At 39.5% G+C, this 17,032-nt stretch overlaps 1 protein-coding gene across 15 annotated transcripts in view; it reads left to right on the top strand.

The window, feature by feature from the left end:
• The window catches only part of RIMS1 (regulating synaptic membrane exocytosis 1), a 599,063-nt gene that overhangs the window by 95,692 nt on the left and 486,339 nt on the right, over window positions 1-17,032 (top strand). For 14 of the 15 annotated variants that reach the window (XM_060393556.1, XM_060393561.1, XM_060393554.1 and 11 more), the window contains exon 2: window positions 8,128-8,208. The exons of the other annotated variant lie outside the window; for it this stretch is intronic. In XM_060393556.1, the coding sequence (XP_060249539.1) occupies window positions 8,128-8,208 (81 nt within the window). The remainder of the gene's footprint in view (window positions 1-8,127; window positions 8,209-17,032) is intronic. 15 annotated transcript variants of the gene reach the window in all.

Below are 17,032 nucleotides of genomic sequence, written 5' to 3'. Positions count from 1 at the left end.
TTCCCCTCAACCTCCTGCGTTTCCACTGAAGTCTCCCCACCCCCCACTTTTAGTCTTGGAGGGCCCAGAAGGTGGCTCAGGCCTCCCTTGCCTCATTGGTGCCTCTGCTGCCTTGATTCTAGGATTGTTTCTTCTGGCTGGATATACCTTACCTCTTACTAGATAAGATTTTCCCCCTCTATTGAATGCACACAAGTCATTCTCTCTTGCAGGTTTAGTGGCAGGAATTTTCTCGTAATCTTCCTTTTTTCTAAAGTTATGTTCTATCTTGCAGGCAACAGGTGGCTTCTGGTGAATGCACACAGATTAATAACTAGAAAAATGTCAGCAGGATGGTGTGTGGGGAATGGTAGCAGATATAAGTCCATAGGTCTATGTAACACTTCAAGAATGGCAAATGGAGACAGGAACTGATTATGTTAATAGGAAATATTAGCTAGGGTAAAAGGTTAATTGGGCATATTGCTACCATGTTGGAAACAATATTAGGGCCTTAGAGAACCAAACCTGTTAGCATCCTGGAGATTTGAGAGGTGATAGACAGGCAGATTGAATGGTCCAGAAGACCAAGGGCTTGATTTCTTATGTATTATTTTCCTTCTTATAAGTTCTTTGAGAAAATTATTTTTCCCAACTTTAAAATCACCCATTAATCTCTGTAGCAAGTCTATATCTTGTTATCACCTTTATTTGAGAATCCTATAGTTTTTAGTCTGGTTTTGTGAATAAATTCCTGGCCTAGTTAAGGGAGATTTAACTGCCCTCACCACTTACTATGGAAACTGGCCAGCTGGGTTCCCTTTTCTTACAGTTAAGAGCCTAACTTACCTGTCCTCATTGTCTTTTTTAAAATAAAGGTCACTCTTATGTAGCTTCTGAGCATTCTCTGGATGTACATCAGGTAGAACACACCCTGATCATCTGTGATTAGTACATCTGGCTTTTCAAAATAGCAACATCCACTTTTCCCGTCTGGTATAGAATTGTCACTGTTTCATCTTCATCTTAGGGGTAGCAGTCATCACACTTATCTGTTCACTGCTAAGTAGACATAAATATGCAACTTTTAAAATTCATTTTGTAAAATAATATTTTCAAATTTTCCTCTTTCAGTATTAGTAAGTGGAAATGAAAAGATCACTTTTGAAGACCTCCTTTGAAAAATATTTTTGAAAAGATTTTTATCAACCAAATTATATTTGTCTTGCAAGCAATTTTAAAATTTTTTTCACTTTCTTGACTCTTTTTCTTATATAAGCTGTTTTTCTCTATATACAGTATGACCTGCCTTGAGTTTTACATTCCCAATGATCTCAAGGTCACTCTGCATTTCTAATTTAGCCGACCTGACACCTGCTGTCGCCATTGTTCTGCGGGTGTATTTGGATAATATGGTCTTGGAATACTAGAATAATGTTTCAAGAACACTCAGCTATGTGAGATATCGGAATAGTTTCACTAATATGCCTATATCATGAAATCAATTATATTGAAACATATCTGAGGATACTGGACTCTGTAGCTTCATGAGTGATTTGTATTAATTTTCATTCATCTTTTGAGTGTTAATGTCAGAGGGCATCTTTGAATGATGGAAAAGACATTACCTTTCGTCCCAAACAAAACTTGATACACATCTTGGCTTCTTAAAATATTAACATTTGTCAGTTATCATTGGAAAATAAATTTAATCTCTTAGAGCTGTAGTTATTTAATCTGTCAAATAGGACAATCAGATCTCCTTGCAGAGCACTGTGAAGATTAAATAGGATATTAACTGAATATCCTTGGACATTTTCAAAATAGATGACAATAAACAGAAGTTGTTTTGTTACTTTCCTACACTGTTTAGAAAAGTCAATAGAAAGGGGGATTAATTTTCTATCTTTCCTATTAAGGAATTACCTCATGTACAATTACTTTAAAGTTTTATTTGATAAAAGAGCAGGATACTAGATGTTAAATAGTGTCTCATTGTTTTGAAGCAACAATGTGACACTAAAGAGTCTTTTCCACAAATTAATTGTTTTTTTCTTGTTTAGAAAGAGAATGAGCCTTATTCATGTCATATAAAAACAAATATAGTCGATTATTCAAATCATAAAATGTGTTGGTCATACATTAATTTATATTTTGCAGATATTTTATATAACTATGCTGTAATCATGCAAAAAAGTATTACCTATATCTATTTGTAAATAACTGTGTTTTAGCATGTTAGTAACTCAAGCTGGAAATATACAGCATTTTGTCTTATTCATTTAACAAATATGTAGTGAGTGACTATGATGTTCTATGTGACTATGCCCTGTTCTAGGCTCTGGGCCTTTGCCAGTGGACCAAACAGAGATCTTTCCTCTTGAGCAGCTGGTATTTCAAGCTGGGTTGAAGAGGAGAGGCAGGTTTACAATGGCAACCACTCCAGTATTCTTGCCTGGAGAATCCCATGGACAGAGGAGTCTGGCAGGATACAGTCCATGGGGTCACAAGAGTTGGACACGACTTAGTGCCTAAACCACCAGCACCACCAGAGCAAGATGAGGCGAAGGACACTGAAAGTCTGGTGGGGGCAGACTGTAGCAGGACGGAGGGAAGTCGTGTAGGAACCACCAAACACTGACGCTTGAGCCAAGACTGCAAACAGGGAAGGGGTTAGTCCGATACACATCAGGGAGGGAATCTTTGGTTGAAAGGTCCCGGTGCGTCTGAGAACCAGCAGCAAGGTCACTGCAGCTGGGGTAGCATGAGTAGGGTGTGGATGCTGGGGAGGAGATGGTAGGAGAACACTGGGAATTATGTGAGGCCAGATAACATTCCAAGCACTCCTGCGTTTCTGTGGGTAAACTGTGGCACCATTGCAGGATTTGGAGCAGAGGAGTCATGAGTGATTTATCTTTCCAAAGGGTCTCTGCCAGCAGCCAGTGAGTTTAATTCAGGAATCCAGTGAAAAGTAGCATTGAGCCCATCGGGGTAGCCACAGGGGAAGGAGGAGAAATGAGCCAATGCTGCACGTATTTGAAAGGAGAATTCAATCTGAGGGACTGGACACAGGTGTGAGAGAAGTGAGGCATTGAGACTAAAGCTTTTGGCCTGAACAGCTAGAGAAACCGTTTACAACCAGCCAAGACGGTGCTGGCCCTGGAGGGTCAGGTGTCTGAGAAAAGGTGGATTCCGACTGAAAGTGTTGATTTTAAGAAGCCTACTGGAAACCCAAGCAAAAGTGTTGGAGAAACAACTGGATGCCTGCAGTTAAGAGAGAATCAGGGTGAAGACAAGGCTTCTGCACACATTTTGGTACTTTTGCCTAATGTCTTACGTAAGAAGGATCTCAAGTGCTGAATAGAAGGTTCAGAAGAAAACAACTGATTATGGAGCCCTCTTCTTGCCTATTTTTCCCTTACTACTGTGTGTCTGATTGGTGATCAGCAAATTAGAATACTGTATGTTTGAAAAATATTTCGTTTACTCAACATGATGTCATTGTAACTGACAAACTCTTGTGACAATGCAGACTAGTACAATCCTACCCGGGGAGTAGGCACAGACACACTTTCCCCTAGCCTTGTTTCAGTGTAATTGTTTCTATCACTGAAGGAGAAACCCCAGTGAAGTCCAAAACCACAGAAATGGAGAGCAGAAATGCATAGGTGTCATCATCTGCGGTACAGCTCGGTGCTCAGTCACTAGACTCATGACCTTGTCATCAAGCTCTGTTGAGATAAACTTTCATAAAACAGGGTTTTGTTTGTTTGTTTGTTTTGTTTTTTAGTTATTTTGCAGGGAAGGGGAGGCAAAAGTGGGGCTGGTGACTGCAGGCACCAAAATGGAAACTCAAAAGAGAGAAAGTGATTATGTAAATTGTGCCTTTTGAAGGCATTGAGAATATTTCATTCACATACTCTAAGTCTCTGGAAGCACATTTAGTTCCTGTTTGGGGAGATGAAAGCCTTGCCACAGCCTCATCTGCGGGCTTGCGGCAGGCTGAGTTTCTCTTGTGTGTACAGTGCAGGGAAGGGTGGGCAGTTGGCAGTCGTTCAGCATTGATTGCAGTCATTCATAAAACCCAACCGCGCGGAAGGCGGAGTCCGGGGGAGCTTCCCTGAGATGCTTGCAGGATGCCTCATTTGGATAAATCCTCAGTGATGCTTGAGCGATAAGGGGTGCTCGCAAGCACCACCAAGATGGTGAGGGGTCCGCCTTCCTTCCCAAGTAACTGAGGACTTTGCAGGAATCAGAGGTCTCACCTCTTCGATTCTTGGTCTCTCCATCCACAGCCTTTCTGGAAAGTCAGCTTTGTGGCTTATCTGTGGCCTCTTTGTGTCTGGATGACAGAGTAAATCATGTGTAAGGATGACTCTTGGGGCTTGCAAGGTGGTACTTGTAAAGAACCCTCATGCCAATGCAGAAGAAATAGGAGATGTGGGTTTGATCCCTGGGTCAGGAAGATCCCTTGGAGGAGGGCATGGCAACCCACTCCAGTGTTCTTATCTTCATGAGCAAAGGAGCCTGGTGGAGGTTCCTAGAGCATTCATTGCAAAGAGTTTCACACACTGAAGGGCCTTAGCGCACAGCAAAGGAAGACCCTTGATCACTGCAGTGTGCTGATATATCACTGTGGTGTTTAAGTATGAGGGGTCCCTGTTGTTGTGTTACGATTAACGCCTGGGAGAGGATGGGAAGTGGTCGGCTGAACAGTTTTCACACATTACAACTGGTGAAACCACTTTGGTTTATCCCTCAAACTGCAATAGGACAGACAAAACAATCCAAGTGTAACTTTAAAGAAATTGCTAATTCATTCAGGCTGACAAAAATCTGAGGAGGGCATTGTATTATTTTCTGTATCTTATTCTTAATGTAGGGTTGTTTTTTTTTTTTTTTCTTTCTTCTTCTTCTCTTTCCCTAGAAGCAATTTCAGCTTAGAAAGTCAGAGTAGAAAATGTAGGAATACATATTGGCATAGCTTAGTGCCCCCTCAAATTGGTTGAATGACTAGCAATCTGAAATTGATCACTTTCTCCCTGAGAACAGATTCAACAGCTAGCTGATTCACTCTAGACCTGAGATCAGGATTTAAGTTAGTATGAAAAATTAATTTTCTTATTTTGTTTTAAATAAAGTTGTTAGTATATAAATCGTTAGTATATTTTAAATTAAGTACATTTAAATTCTAGCAACATTGTTTTTGAGTATTGATGTGTTTATTCTCATTATCCAAAAAGAGCTTTAAATTTTAGAAATTCAAATGAGATTTTTATGGGCCAAAGAACTAAACAGACATTTCTCCAAAGACATACCGATGTCTAACAAACACATGAAAAGATGCTCAACATCACTCATTATCAGAGAAATGCAAATCAAAACCACAGTGAGGTACCATCTCATGCCGGTCAGGATGGCTGCTATCCAAAAGTCTACAGACAATAAATGCTGGAGAGGGTGTGGAGAAAAGAGAACCCTCTTACACTTGTTGGTAGGAATGCAAACTAGTATAGCCACTATGGACAACAGTGTGGAGATTCCTTAAAAATCTGGAAATAGAACTGCTATATGACCCAGCAATCTCACTGCTGGGAATGCACACCGAGGAAACCAGAATTGAAAGAGACACATGTACCCCAGTGTTCATTGCAGCACTGTTTATAATAGCTAGGACATGGAAGCAACCTAGATGTCCATCAGCAGATGAATGGATAAGAAAGCTGTAGTACATTTACACAAAGGATTATTACTCAGCCATTAAAAATAATACATTTGAGTCAGTTCTAATGAGGTGGATGAAACTGAGGCCTATTATACAGAGTGAAGTAAGTCAGAAAGAAAAACACCAATACAGTATGCTAACGCATATATATGGAATTTAGGAAGATGGCAATGACGACCCTATATGCGAGGCACCAAAAGAGACACAGATGTAAAGAACAGTCTTTTGGACTCTGTGGGAGAGGGTGAGGGTGGGATGATCTGAGAGAATGGCATTGAAACATGTATATTATCATATGTGAAATAGATCATCAGTCCAGGTTCCATGCATGAGACAGGGTGCTCAGGGCTGGTGCACTGGGATGACCCTGAGGGATGGCATGGGGAGGGATGTGGGAGGGGGTTCGGGATGGGGGACACATGTACACCCATGGCTGATTCCTGTCAATGTATGGCAAAAACCACTACAATATTGTAATCAGCCTCCAATAATAAAATAAAAATATAATAAATAAAAATAAATAAAAATATTCTATAGTATAGGCAGACAGATGAAATATGCCAGTTACTATAGTTTTAAATCAAAACCACTGAATTCTTAAGATTAAATGAGAATTTTCTTACACAGACTGGCTAATAATCCACTTTTATTGGAGAAGAGTTATTTAAAAACATATTGAAGGAAAACTTTAATTGAGTGGCAGGTTTCTTTTCTTCCCAAAACTTTGCCTAAATACCTGAATTTTCAGGAGGAAAAAAAAAAGAAAAAAGGAAATGAACTAAGACAGAAGTTTGCATATGGTTTCTCTACATATAATTCTTCAAGATTTTCTCCAAAGTTGGTGATATTTCCGATATTTTCACAAACCAATGTGTGTAAAGATTTAACATGCCATGTGGGCTATTTTTAGTTGAGTGAGACTTGCTAAAGATTTCCCAGTGCAGTGAAATGTAACTTCCTGTGCACTGTACTTGAGTAAGTTATATTAACATTTCATAGCTCAGTAATACCCTGGGGTATTACTTCTCCTTGGCAACTGCCTTCTTGAATGTTCTCTGAACCTTCCTGCCAGAGTGGCCTTCTCCTCCGATGACTGGTGATCAGTCCATTAAGAGTCTAGCATTCACTCTAGATAGCTACCACATTTCTTTCCTTTGAGCCCAGGAGGGGAGGCTTTGAAGTGGCACCGTTTTCTTTTCTTGTCACATTATATATTGATTTCTAAGTCTTACTTGATCCTGTTTGGACTTAGCTGTGTGTGTGTGTGTGTGTGTGCACGCACGTTTCTGTGCAGTGTCCACGTTTGCCTGTATCATTTCTTTCAGAAGTGGAGAATTTTGCCGTGCAGCTTTTAGCTCTGGAAAAGCAGTTTATCTGCCACTGTCTCACCACTCACTGAGCCACTTCTTGAATATCATGACTGGCCTTACAGGTAGTCAGATCTCCAAGTGCAGTGAAAACACTGTCCAAGTTAAGAACCAGGTTCATGCTTGAGAATCCCAAGTCCTATGTGGTTATTCCATTTAGCAGAGTCTAAGAATCAGGGTCTCAAATTTCTAAACAGGGCTTCCCTATTTAAACCAAGGTTTATGCAAGGCTTCTGAGGTGGAGGGATATCTGAGCCATCCAAGGACAGCCTCAGAGGGCTATGTTTTCTGGCTTATGCCGTGATTCTCCCCAGTGCTCCATTAAGTCCTGTTGACATCAGGTTAAGGGCATCTCTCCCTGCTGCCCTTTGCAGCTGTGACCCATCCTCTGCATTTATTTATCCTGTGATGGACAACTTAAGACCCAAAGACCTTTTCCTGCCTATTTTCACACTGTGCAAGCATCTAGCATATTTATTTTGCATCCTATGGAGACACACACACTTTATATATGCACATTTCCCTCTGACTCTTCCTCCTTTCCTAGATTGAATGAATTTAGAACAATCTCAGATCTCTGCTTTATTTTTTATTTTTTTAAAGGGAAAGATCTATGTGGTGATGAAGGGCATGAAACAAAATTCCATGTCTTTCAGTAAAATAGCCAAAGCCACAGAAAGTCCTGCCTGTTTTTAACATATCAGCACAACAGCTGCTCCTATGTTGATGCTTTCAGATGTCTTTATAGGGTGAAGCCAAAGTTTTCAGCAGCTTTGCTTCTATGGGGAAGCCTAATGAGAATCATTTTATTGGTACTAAACAGGAAATCCAATACTGAGGCCAGCACCAGTATGGAGTTCATCTCAGTATAACTGAGCTCTTGGAAGCATGAGCTAAAGGTTCCTAACTCCCAGGGCTTCTCAGGGCCTCCAGGTTAATACTTAGGGGCTTGCAGACAGTTCCCTTAAACTTGTTTTCAGTACCGTGTTTAATTTCCAGATGTTTCTCCCCATTTTATAATTAATAGTGAATTGTGCTGTCTATCATGCGCCCCAGGTGTGTGGTCAGGGACATGGTGAAGCCTGCTGCCTGCAAAGCCCCAAGAAATGTTGAACACCAGCCCCACCAGCCTCCACCGTGAGTATGGCATTGGCTTTATTGACTGAAACTGTCGTCTCTAACACAGATCTCTGGTTCCAGATGTATTAATTCACAGTGCATGTGGGAGTGCAAACTCTGGCTGTTCTGGGGTGTCTGGGGGTAAAAGACTACTACTGAATTAGATAAAATGATCTGGAAACTGAGCTCTGTGTTTCAAGCATCTTCATTAAGCAGTGTTTCTAATGTCATATGGGAAGCATGAAGCTAATTATAGGATAGAGACATGTATTGGGGAACTCTGTGCTATCAGAAACTCTGTACCTTTCGGATTTAGAAAGTACGTGGATTCAAGCCTGAGACCCTTTTCGAGAAAGTAATGAAAAGGTGCAGAGCGGGGATGCTTTCCTAACTGTGAAGAAGGGAAGTGCATGGCTTGTTCATAACCACCCTCGCACTGTGTCAGGTAAAGGTCAGGGACAATCTGAAAGAGGGATGGACCGTCAGTTTATTTTTATTATTGTAACCTCAAGTGTGCATATTCATGAAGGATTAAATGGCCTACCAAAGGGAATTAGAGGAGAAACTAACTAAGTGAACTGTGTTGCAAATGTGGATTTCTGTAAGGTGAAATGTAAAGAGCTTTAAAATTCTGCAGAGCAGCAAATCTATTCAATCTTCTGAATAAAATTATGCTCCTGGTAAGAAAAATTAAACATTTCCTTAAAATGTCTCAGCAGTGGTAATACTGTTACCATAACCAATACAGCCAAGTAGTTACTCCCAGGGAAATGCCTCCTTCCAAGTTATTTTCGCAAAAGTCACTGAAGAAATGTGTCTGAGGAGTGATTTTTTTATAGGTTTCCTTAGCTATCTGACAATTTTTTAAAGTAAAACCAAAATAAAGTAATAAGATTGTCAAAAGGCTATGAAAAGAAAAGTAAATTTTTGTAATTCTTTTGCTGTGCCTAGGTTTTATTCCCATTAGCAAAACTGAAATTAAATAAAATGTTTAAATGCTTATATTTTCCATACACACAGTCACAAATACACAATTATTTCTGGTTTAAGATATAAATTTTGGGTAAATAAATTTCAAGAGGCTCCATAAATGGGTTATAGATTTTATCTATGTGTACTTGAATATCATCTTCCACACTTGATCAGTACTTCTCAAGGAACACAAATATTTTTCACCTAACTGTAGTAAAATGATTTATAATTGCATTGAAAAAAAAGTTTTAAGTTGGAAGAACTACTTTTTATGATGTTGCCATTTTGTTCTATACATATTCTAGCCATAAATACATTTTCTTGATGGTGGAACTTTTTTTGAAAATTCATGGAAAACTTACAATCCCCACTTTCCATCATATATTCCAGGCATTAGAAAACAAGCAACTTTGGGGAAAGTTCTCTGAGGAATTAACATGAATTTTAAGATGTGTTATATTTCATATATTGAGGTTCCATTTTTATTTGTACCACTTATGCCCAGTGTCCACATAAGATTGGAATTATCAGATAGGAAGCAGCAATTGACATCCTTGCCAAAGAGACCTTAATTGTTTTTTCTTATTTTGCTTCTGCTTTCCATGGACTCCTTGAAGTGGTTGGAATTATCAGATAGGAAGCAGCAATTGACATCCTTGCCAAAGAGACCTTAATTATTTTTTCTTATTTTGCTTCTGCTTTCCATGGACTCCTTGAAGTGGAAAGCTGTTGTAACTTACCGTGAACCTAGTGGAGCCTTCCTGGTAGCCTCTCTGAGTAAAATGACTGAGAGTGGCTTTTGGGTTCTTCTTCTGATAATCCTTTTTCTTCACTCCACACTTAACTAATTACAACAGTGGACCTCTCTTTAGGTGACTTGAAGAATTTAAAGTTTACAGTCCATTCCTCATTTCTACTGATTCTCTCTAGAGAGTGGTATTTGTAAATTGAGCTCTCCATTTCCATATAAGCCCCTTTCTAGGCTGCTATGAAAAGAATGACAGTAATTTGGGGGTGAGGAGGACACTAAGGATGGGCTTTAGCCTGTAGGCCAGTGTTTTAAAATATGTGCATTATAACCTATCAGTGGGGCTGAAGATCAATAAAAGCTAGTTTTTTAGTATGGAGGTTATGTTTACATTTGGAATGGAACAGAAAATGTAAGATGGCATCCTGGGTTACAACTGTAGGATGAGCTTAGATTTCTGTATATGATAACTGGATCAAAATAAAATTTAATAAATACTACATTTAGTTTCGAGCATGCACTGATGGATTTTAATACGTCAGATTTTCATTATGTGTGTGTATGTGCGTGTATAAAATATGTATAACTTACTTTGGCAGAAATAAGAATAATGGCATATGAATAGGATGTGGGCAAAACTGGAGACAAGCAGATCAATTAAGGTACTATTGCAACTGTCCAGAGAAGGATGAGGTCTTGACCTGCAGAAGTAGCAGAGGGTGTGGGAAGGAAACATTTTAAGAGCTCAGTAAGAAGAAAAATGGGCAGTGCTTAGTTGTCAATTGAATATGGTTTGTAAGGAAGGAGTTTAGGGGGGCTGTTGTATCAGTTGTTTGGGTGATTGAGGACCAGCAGCTGATGTGGGGAGATAAAGAAGTAAACCAGGCCAACCAGTAGGGTGGGCAGTGAGGACTTCAGATCCTGATAGGATGATTTGGGGCGCCTGTGCATTATCCAGGAGTATATGTTTAAGAACGAATTGGGTATATGAACCCGAAGCCCTCAGCTGGGGAAGTAGCTGACATCACCAAAGGGTACAGAGTTAGAAAAAGTAAGAGTGCCTGAGTAAAACCAGTGTTTAAGGAGTGGGTAAAAGAAGAGGCTCCCCTGACTCAACTGAGAAATAATGGTCAAAGAAGTAGGAGAACCAGAAGCCAGGTGGAAGGAGTCACGGAGGGTGTCCCAGAATAGCAAATGCTGCCAACAGATGATAATAATAGTCCAAGAGAGTAAAAAATATTGACCCCAGGGGCATTTGTTATAACTCTTTTAATATCTAAGTGGGTGGAAATACTTTATTTGTATAAATGTAAGAAAAAAAATAAGAGGAAGAGATGGTGATTTTGCATGGTGAGCAGGCAAAGAGAGAGAGACTATTACCATGTGAATTGGTGATAGAGGCACTGTGTTCAGGTCACTCAGTGCTGTCTGTTTTACAAGTCTAGGTCAATGGCTGCACATGTCAATATAATTTGTATTTTGATAATCATGTATGTAAACGATCTGAAGATTCTTTTTTCAGTTATTATTAAAATGTCACTCAGTCATATTTTAAGCATGATGCTTAAGTTGTCATCACTTAATCAAAGCTCAGTTCAGTTCAGTCCAGTTCAGTCATTCAGTCGTGCCCAACTCTTCATGACCCCATGGACTGCAGCACGCCAGCTTCCCTGTCCATCAACAGCTCCTGGAGCTTACTCAAACTCATGTCCATCGAGTCGGTGATGCCATCCAACCATCATGCTCTGCCGTCCCCTTCTCTTCCTGCCTTCAATATTTCCCAGCATTAGGGTCTTTTCCGATGAATTCTTCCCATCAGATGGCCAAAGTATTGGAGTTTCAGCTTCAGCATCAGTCCTTCCAATGAATATTCAGGACTGATTTCTTTTAGGATGGACTAATTGGATCTCCTTGCAGTCCAAGGGACTCTTAAGAGTCTTCTCCAACATCACAGTTTAAAAGCATCAATTCCTCAGCTCTCAGCTTTCTATATAGTCCAACTTTTACATCCATACATGACTACCGGAAAAGCTATAGCTTTAACTAGATGGACCTTTGTTGGCAAAGTAATGTATCTGCTTTTTAATATGCTGTCTAGATTGGCCATAGCCTTTCTTCCAAGGAGCAGGTGTCTTTTAATTTCATCACTGTAGTTACCATCTGCAGTGATTTTGGAGCCCCCCAAAGTAAAGTCTCTTACTGTTTCCATTGTTTCCCCATCTATTTGCCGTAAAGTGATGGGACCAGATGCCATGATCTTAGTTTTCTAAATGTTGATCAAAAACATTAGTGGAGTTGAACAAATTGAGTCTGATAGCTACTATTCTTTAGGTATGAGATGCATAGATAGAGCCCTCTCAAGTTGGGAGCAGCAGTTATATAATCCAACTAACTATTGCTACATGATAACTGCAAGATTAGAAGTATGTCTATAAAAGAGAAAATGGCCTATTATCTTTGGGGTTGATGAGGTCAGAGAAGAACTTTCAGAGTCTGAATTTAGAACAAGTCTCTAGAAGAAGGGAGTAATTAACTAGTGCCCCAAAACATCAGGTTGTGGGTGGTGATTTGAAACATGTACTCATTGCTGGAGCCTGAGAGCGTGCAAGTATGTGTATCTGTGTGCTGTGTATTTGTGTGAGTGAGAGTGCATGTGTGGGAGGGTGGGGTGAATATGCTTGGGTGTGGTGTAGAGATTTATAAAGGCTTCAGGAGGTGCAACACCAGTGTCTTTAAGGAAGAGGAAAGTGAAAGTGAAGTTGCTCGGTCGTGTCCAACTGTTTTTGACCCCATGGACTGTAGCCTACCTGGCTCCTCAGTCCATGGAATTTTCCAGGCAAGAGTACTGGAGTGGGTTGCCATTTCCTTCTCCAGGGGATCTTCCCAACCCAGGGATCGAAGCCAGGTCTCCCTCGCTGTAGGCAGATGCTTTACTGTCTGACCCACCAGGGAAACCCCAAGGAAGAGGATGTTGGTGTAACTTGGAAAGGATAGGCTACACACTTGGTCTTGTCTTTGGTTTAGTTTTAATGCAGTATTTCGAAAGTTGACCTAACATTATGAGGTTTTTTAGTTTTTCAAAGTGATCGTGGATTTTAGAAGACTGACAATCCTTCAGTCTACCAATCAGTTCCCGCTGTGGATAGAAGCAGGCCTCGGCAAGCGAGGCAGTGATAGGGCAGATTTGAGACTGTTTCCCGGTGGTGTAATCAGAGCACAGTGATGCATTAGCTTTGATAATAGAGTCAAGTGAAGAGGAAATAATTCACTTTATCTCAAGAGAGTAGGTGGATGTGATCATAGCAAGAAGAGTTCATTTAGGCACTAAAACAAGTTTAGATTTAGCTTTAGATGTATGTGAAAATTGAAAGTGAACGTCACTCAGTTATGTCCAACTCTTTGTGACCCCATGGACCCCATGGAATTCTCCAGGCCAGAATATTGGAGTGGGTAGCCTTTCCCTTCTCCAGGGCATCTTCCCAACCCAGGTCTCCCAGATTGCAGGTAGATTCTTTACCAGCTAAGCCACAAGGGAAGCCCAAGAATACTGGACTGGGTAACCTATCCCTTCTCCAGCAAATCTTTCTGACCCAGGAATCAAACTCGGGTCTCCTGCATTGAAGGCAGATTCTTTACCAACTGAGCTATCAGGGAAGCCCCCTTAAATGTATGTATTAGTGGCCAAAGACATCTCTGACTGAAACATCCAGAAGGCAGTTGGCTATTCATACCCCTAACTCAGAAGAGACTTACATGAGTTATGCTAATTTGTGAACAATTATTTTATAATAAAATATGAACACAAGTGAAATAGCACTTAGAACTGTACTCGGTATTTTGTAATAACCTATAAGGGAAAAGAATCTGAATATAGTGATATATATATACACACACACACAATAATGTGTTATTTTCAAGTGTATGCAAGGTGATTCAGATAAATTTAATTTCAAAGTTGTTTTACAGAGAATGATTTCTATAAGATCAATTTTATGTTTCTAAAAAGTGAATTTTAGGAGCAACTTCATTATTAAAATACTTGAGATTTCTTTAAAAAAAAAAGAAAAAGCAGGATGGAGAACATGATAGGAATTAAAGAGAAGAGGAATTAAGTAAATTATACAAAATCAGGCAAGAACAGACTTTCCTCAGTTTTCCTGGAATTTTCCGTGTTTTAGTGCTGAGAGTCTCTTGTCTTGGGAACCCCCTCAGCCCTGGGAAAACTGGAATGATTGGCAATATTAGAACTTGTAAATTTAGAATAAGAGAGTAGAAACTTAGAAACAGAATGTATAGCCAAGGAATAACCATGTTTAGACAAACGATTTTTACATGACTGTTGACAGTGACATGATCAAGAATAGCTTGGATTCAGGGAGGCGCATCCATCATGCTTCAGCTCAGTCTTTTCAGTTTTCCTTTGTTTTGTTGGTGGTTGCCTGCTTCTAAAAATAAATAGATAAATAAATGCCATACTTGCAGTTCACCTTTTCCAAGGGTAAAAGTTAGTGTTCTTTTTCAGCCGCTCAGTCCTGCCTAATTCTTTGAGACTCCATGTACTGCAGCACGCCAGGCTTCCCTGTCCTTCACCATCTTTCAGAGCTTGCTCAGAATCACATCTATTGAGTCGGAGATGCCATCTAGCCATCTCGTCCTCTGCCGTCCTCTGTTCTCCTTCCGCCTTCAATCTTTCCCAGCATCAGAGTCTTTCCCAGTGAGTCGGCTCTTAGCATTAGGTGGCCAAAGTACTGGAGCTTCAGCTTCAGTCCTTCCAATGAATATTCAGGGTTGATTTCCTTTATAATGGACTGGTTTGATCTCCTTGCAGTCCAAGGGACTCTCAAGAGTCTTCTCCAGCAACACAGTTTGAAGGCATCAATTCTTTGGTGCTCAACCTTTTTCATTGTCCAGCTCTCACATCCATATATGACTACTACTGGAACAATCATAGCTTTTGCTATATGGACTTTTGTTGGCAAAGAAATGTCTTTGCTTCTCAATATGCTATCTAGGTTTGTCATTGCTTTTCTTCTAAGGAACAAGTGTCTTTTAATTTCATGGCTGCAGTCACCATCTGCAGTGGTTTGAGAGCCCAAGAAAATAAAGTCTCACACTGTTCCCATTGTTCCCATTTCTATTTGCCATGAAGCAATGATACCAGATGCAATGATCTTCATTTTTTTAACATTGAATTTTAAGCCAGATTTTTCACTCTCCTCTTTCATGTTCATCAAGAGGCTCTTTAGTTTCTCTTCATTTTCTTTCATAAGGGTGATGTCATCTGCATATCTGAGACCACTGATATTTCTCCCTGCAGTCTTGATTCCAGCTTGTCCTTCATCCAGCTCAGCATTTTGCATGATGTACTTTGCATATAAGTTAACTAAGCACAGTGACAGTATACAGCCTTGATGTACTCCTTTCCCAATTCAGAACCAGTCCACTGTTCCATGTCCAGTTCTGTTTGCTTCTTCACCTGCATACAGATTTCTCAGGAGGCAGGTAAGGTGGTCTGGTATTCCCATCTCTTTAAGAATTTTCCACAGCTTGTTGTGGTCTTCAAAGTCAAAAGCTTTAGAGTAGTCAATGAAACAGAAGTAGATGTTTTTCTGGAATTCTCTAGCTTTTTCTATGATCCAATGGATATTGGCAATTCGGTTTCTGGTTCCTCTGCCCTTTGTAAATCCAGCTTGCATATCTGGAAGTTCTCAGTTCATATACTGTTGAAGCCCAGCTTGAAGGATTTTGAGCATTACTTTGCTAACATGTGAAATCAGTGCAGAAAGTTAGCAGTTTTTACAAGATTGTACAACTGTCTCCGCTATGCAGTTTTGAAATAATGCTGAGTTATTAAAAAAAAACATAATATTCATTAGAATCATCCCTATTCCCCTGAAAACTGAGCTTCTAGAAGCCACTAGTCTATTTTCCATCTCTATGGATTCACGTATTCTGGATATTTAGTATAAATCAAATCACATAATGTGTGATTAGTATGCTCTCAGTTTTATAACTTGGTTTAACAGCATATTTCCAAGATTCATTCATATTATAGCATTTATCAGTATTTCATTTCTCTTATTGCCATATAGTATTGCATTATACCACTTGTACAGTGGAACATATACACCACTCTTGTGTCTGTATTTGAATTGTTTCCAATTTTTTGTATGCTGTATAAAGTGACCCTTAACATTTATGTACAGGTTTTTGCATAGACATATGTCCTTACTTCTCTTAAGTATAAACCTAGGACTGAAATTTCTGGGTCATTTGGCAACTATATGTTTACATTTTTTTAAAATTGTCAAGCTGTGTTTGAAAATAGCTGCAGCACTTAACATTTCTACCAACAATATAAGAGGGTTCCAATTTCTCTACATCCTTGTCAATACTTGTTATTGTTGGTCTTTTTAGTTACAGCCATCTTTGCAAGTGTGATGTGTGTGGATGGTTATCTTATTGTGGTTTTGATTTGTGTTTCCCTAATCAGTAATGATGTTTAACATCTTTTTACATGCCCATTGGCTATTTGTATGCTTTCTTCGATACAGATCAAATCTTTTGTCCATTTTTATTGGATTATTTTTCTTTATTGTTTATATATATATGAAAGTGAAAGTCAATTAATCATGTCTGACTCTTTGCTACTCCATGGGCTATACAGTCTATAGAATTCTCCAGGCCAGAATTCTGGAATTGGTAGCTCTTTCCTTTTCCAGGGGATCTTCCCAATCAGGGATTGAACCCAGGTCTCACACATTGCAGGCAGATTCTTTACCAGCCACAAGGGAAGGCCAAGAATACTGGAGTAGGTAGCCTATCCCTTTTCCAGTGAATCTACCCAGCCCAGGAATCAAACTGGAGTCTTCAGCATTGCAGGCGGATTCTTCACCAACTGAGCTATCAGGGAAGCCCCTGATATTATGTTTATATATATGTCCATTTTATATATATATATATATATATATATATAAATATATATATATATATATATATATATAAAGGAAGCTATATTCTTGGCAGATAAATGATTTACAGATACTTCCCCTCATTTAGTAACTTGTCTTTTTGTTTTCTTGTAGGGCACAATTTTTAATTTTGATGAAGTTGAATAGTTCT

Source organism: Ovis aries, chromosome 9 (assembly GCF_016772045.2).
Source record: "Ovis aries strain OAR_USU_Benz2616 breed Rambouillet chromosome 9, ARS-UI_Ramb_v3.0, whole genome shotgun sequence".
NCBI lineage: Eukaryota > Metazoa > Chordata > Mammalia > Artiodactyla > Bovidae > Ovis > Ovis aries.
This window is presented reverse-complemented; position numbering and strand designations above follow the sequence as displayed.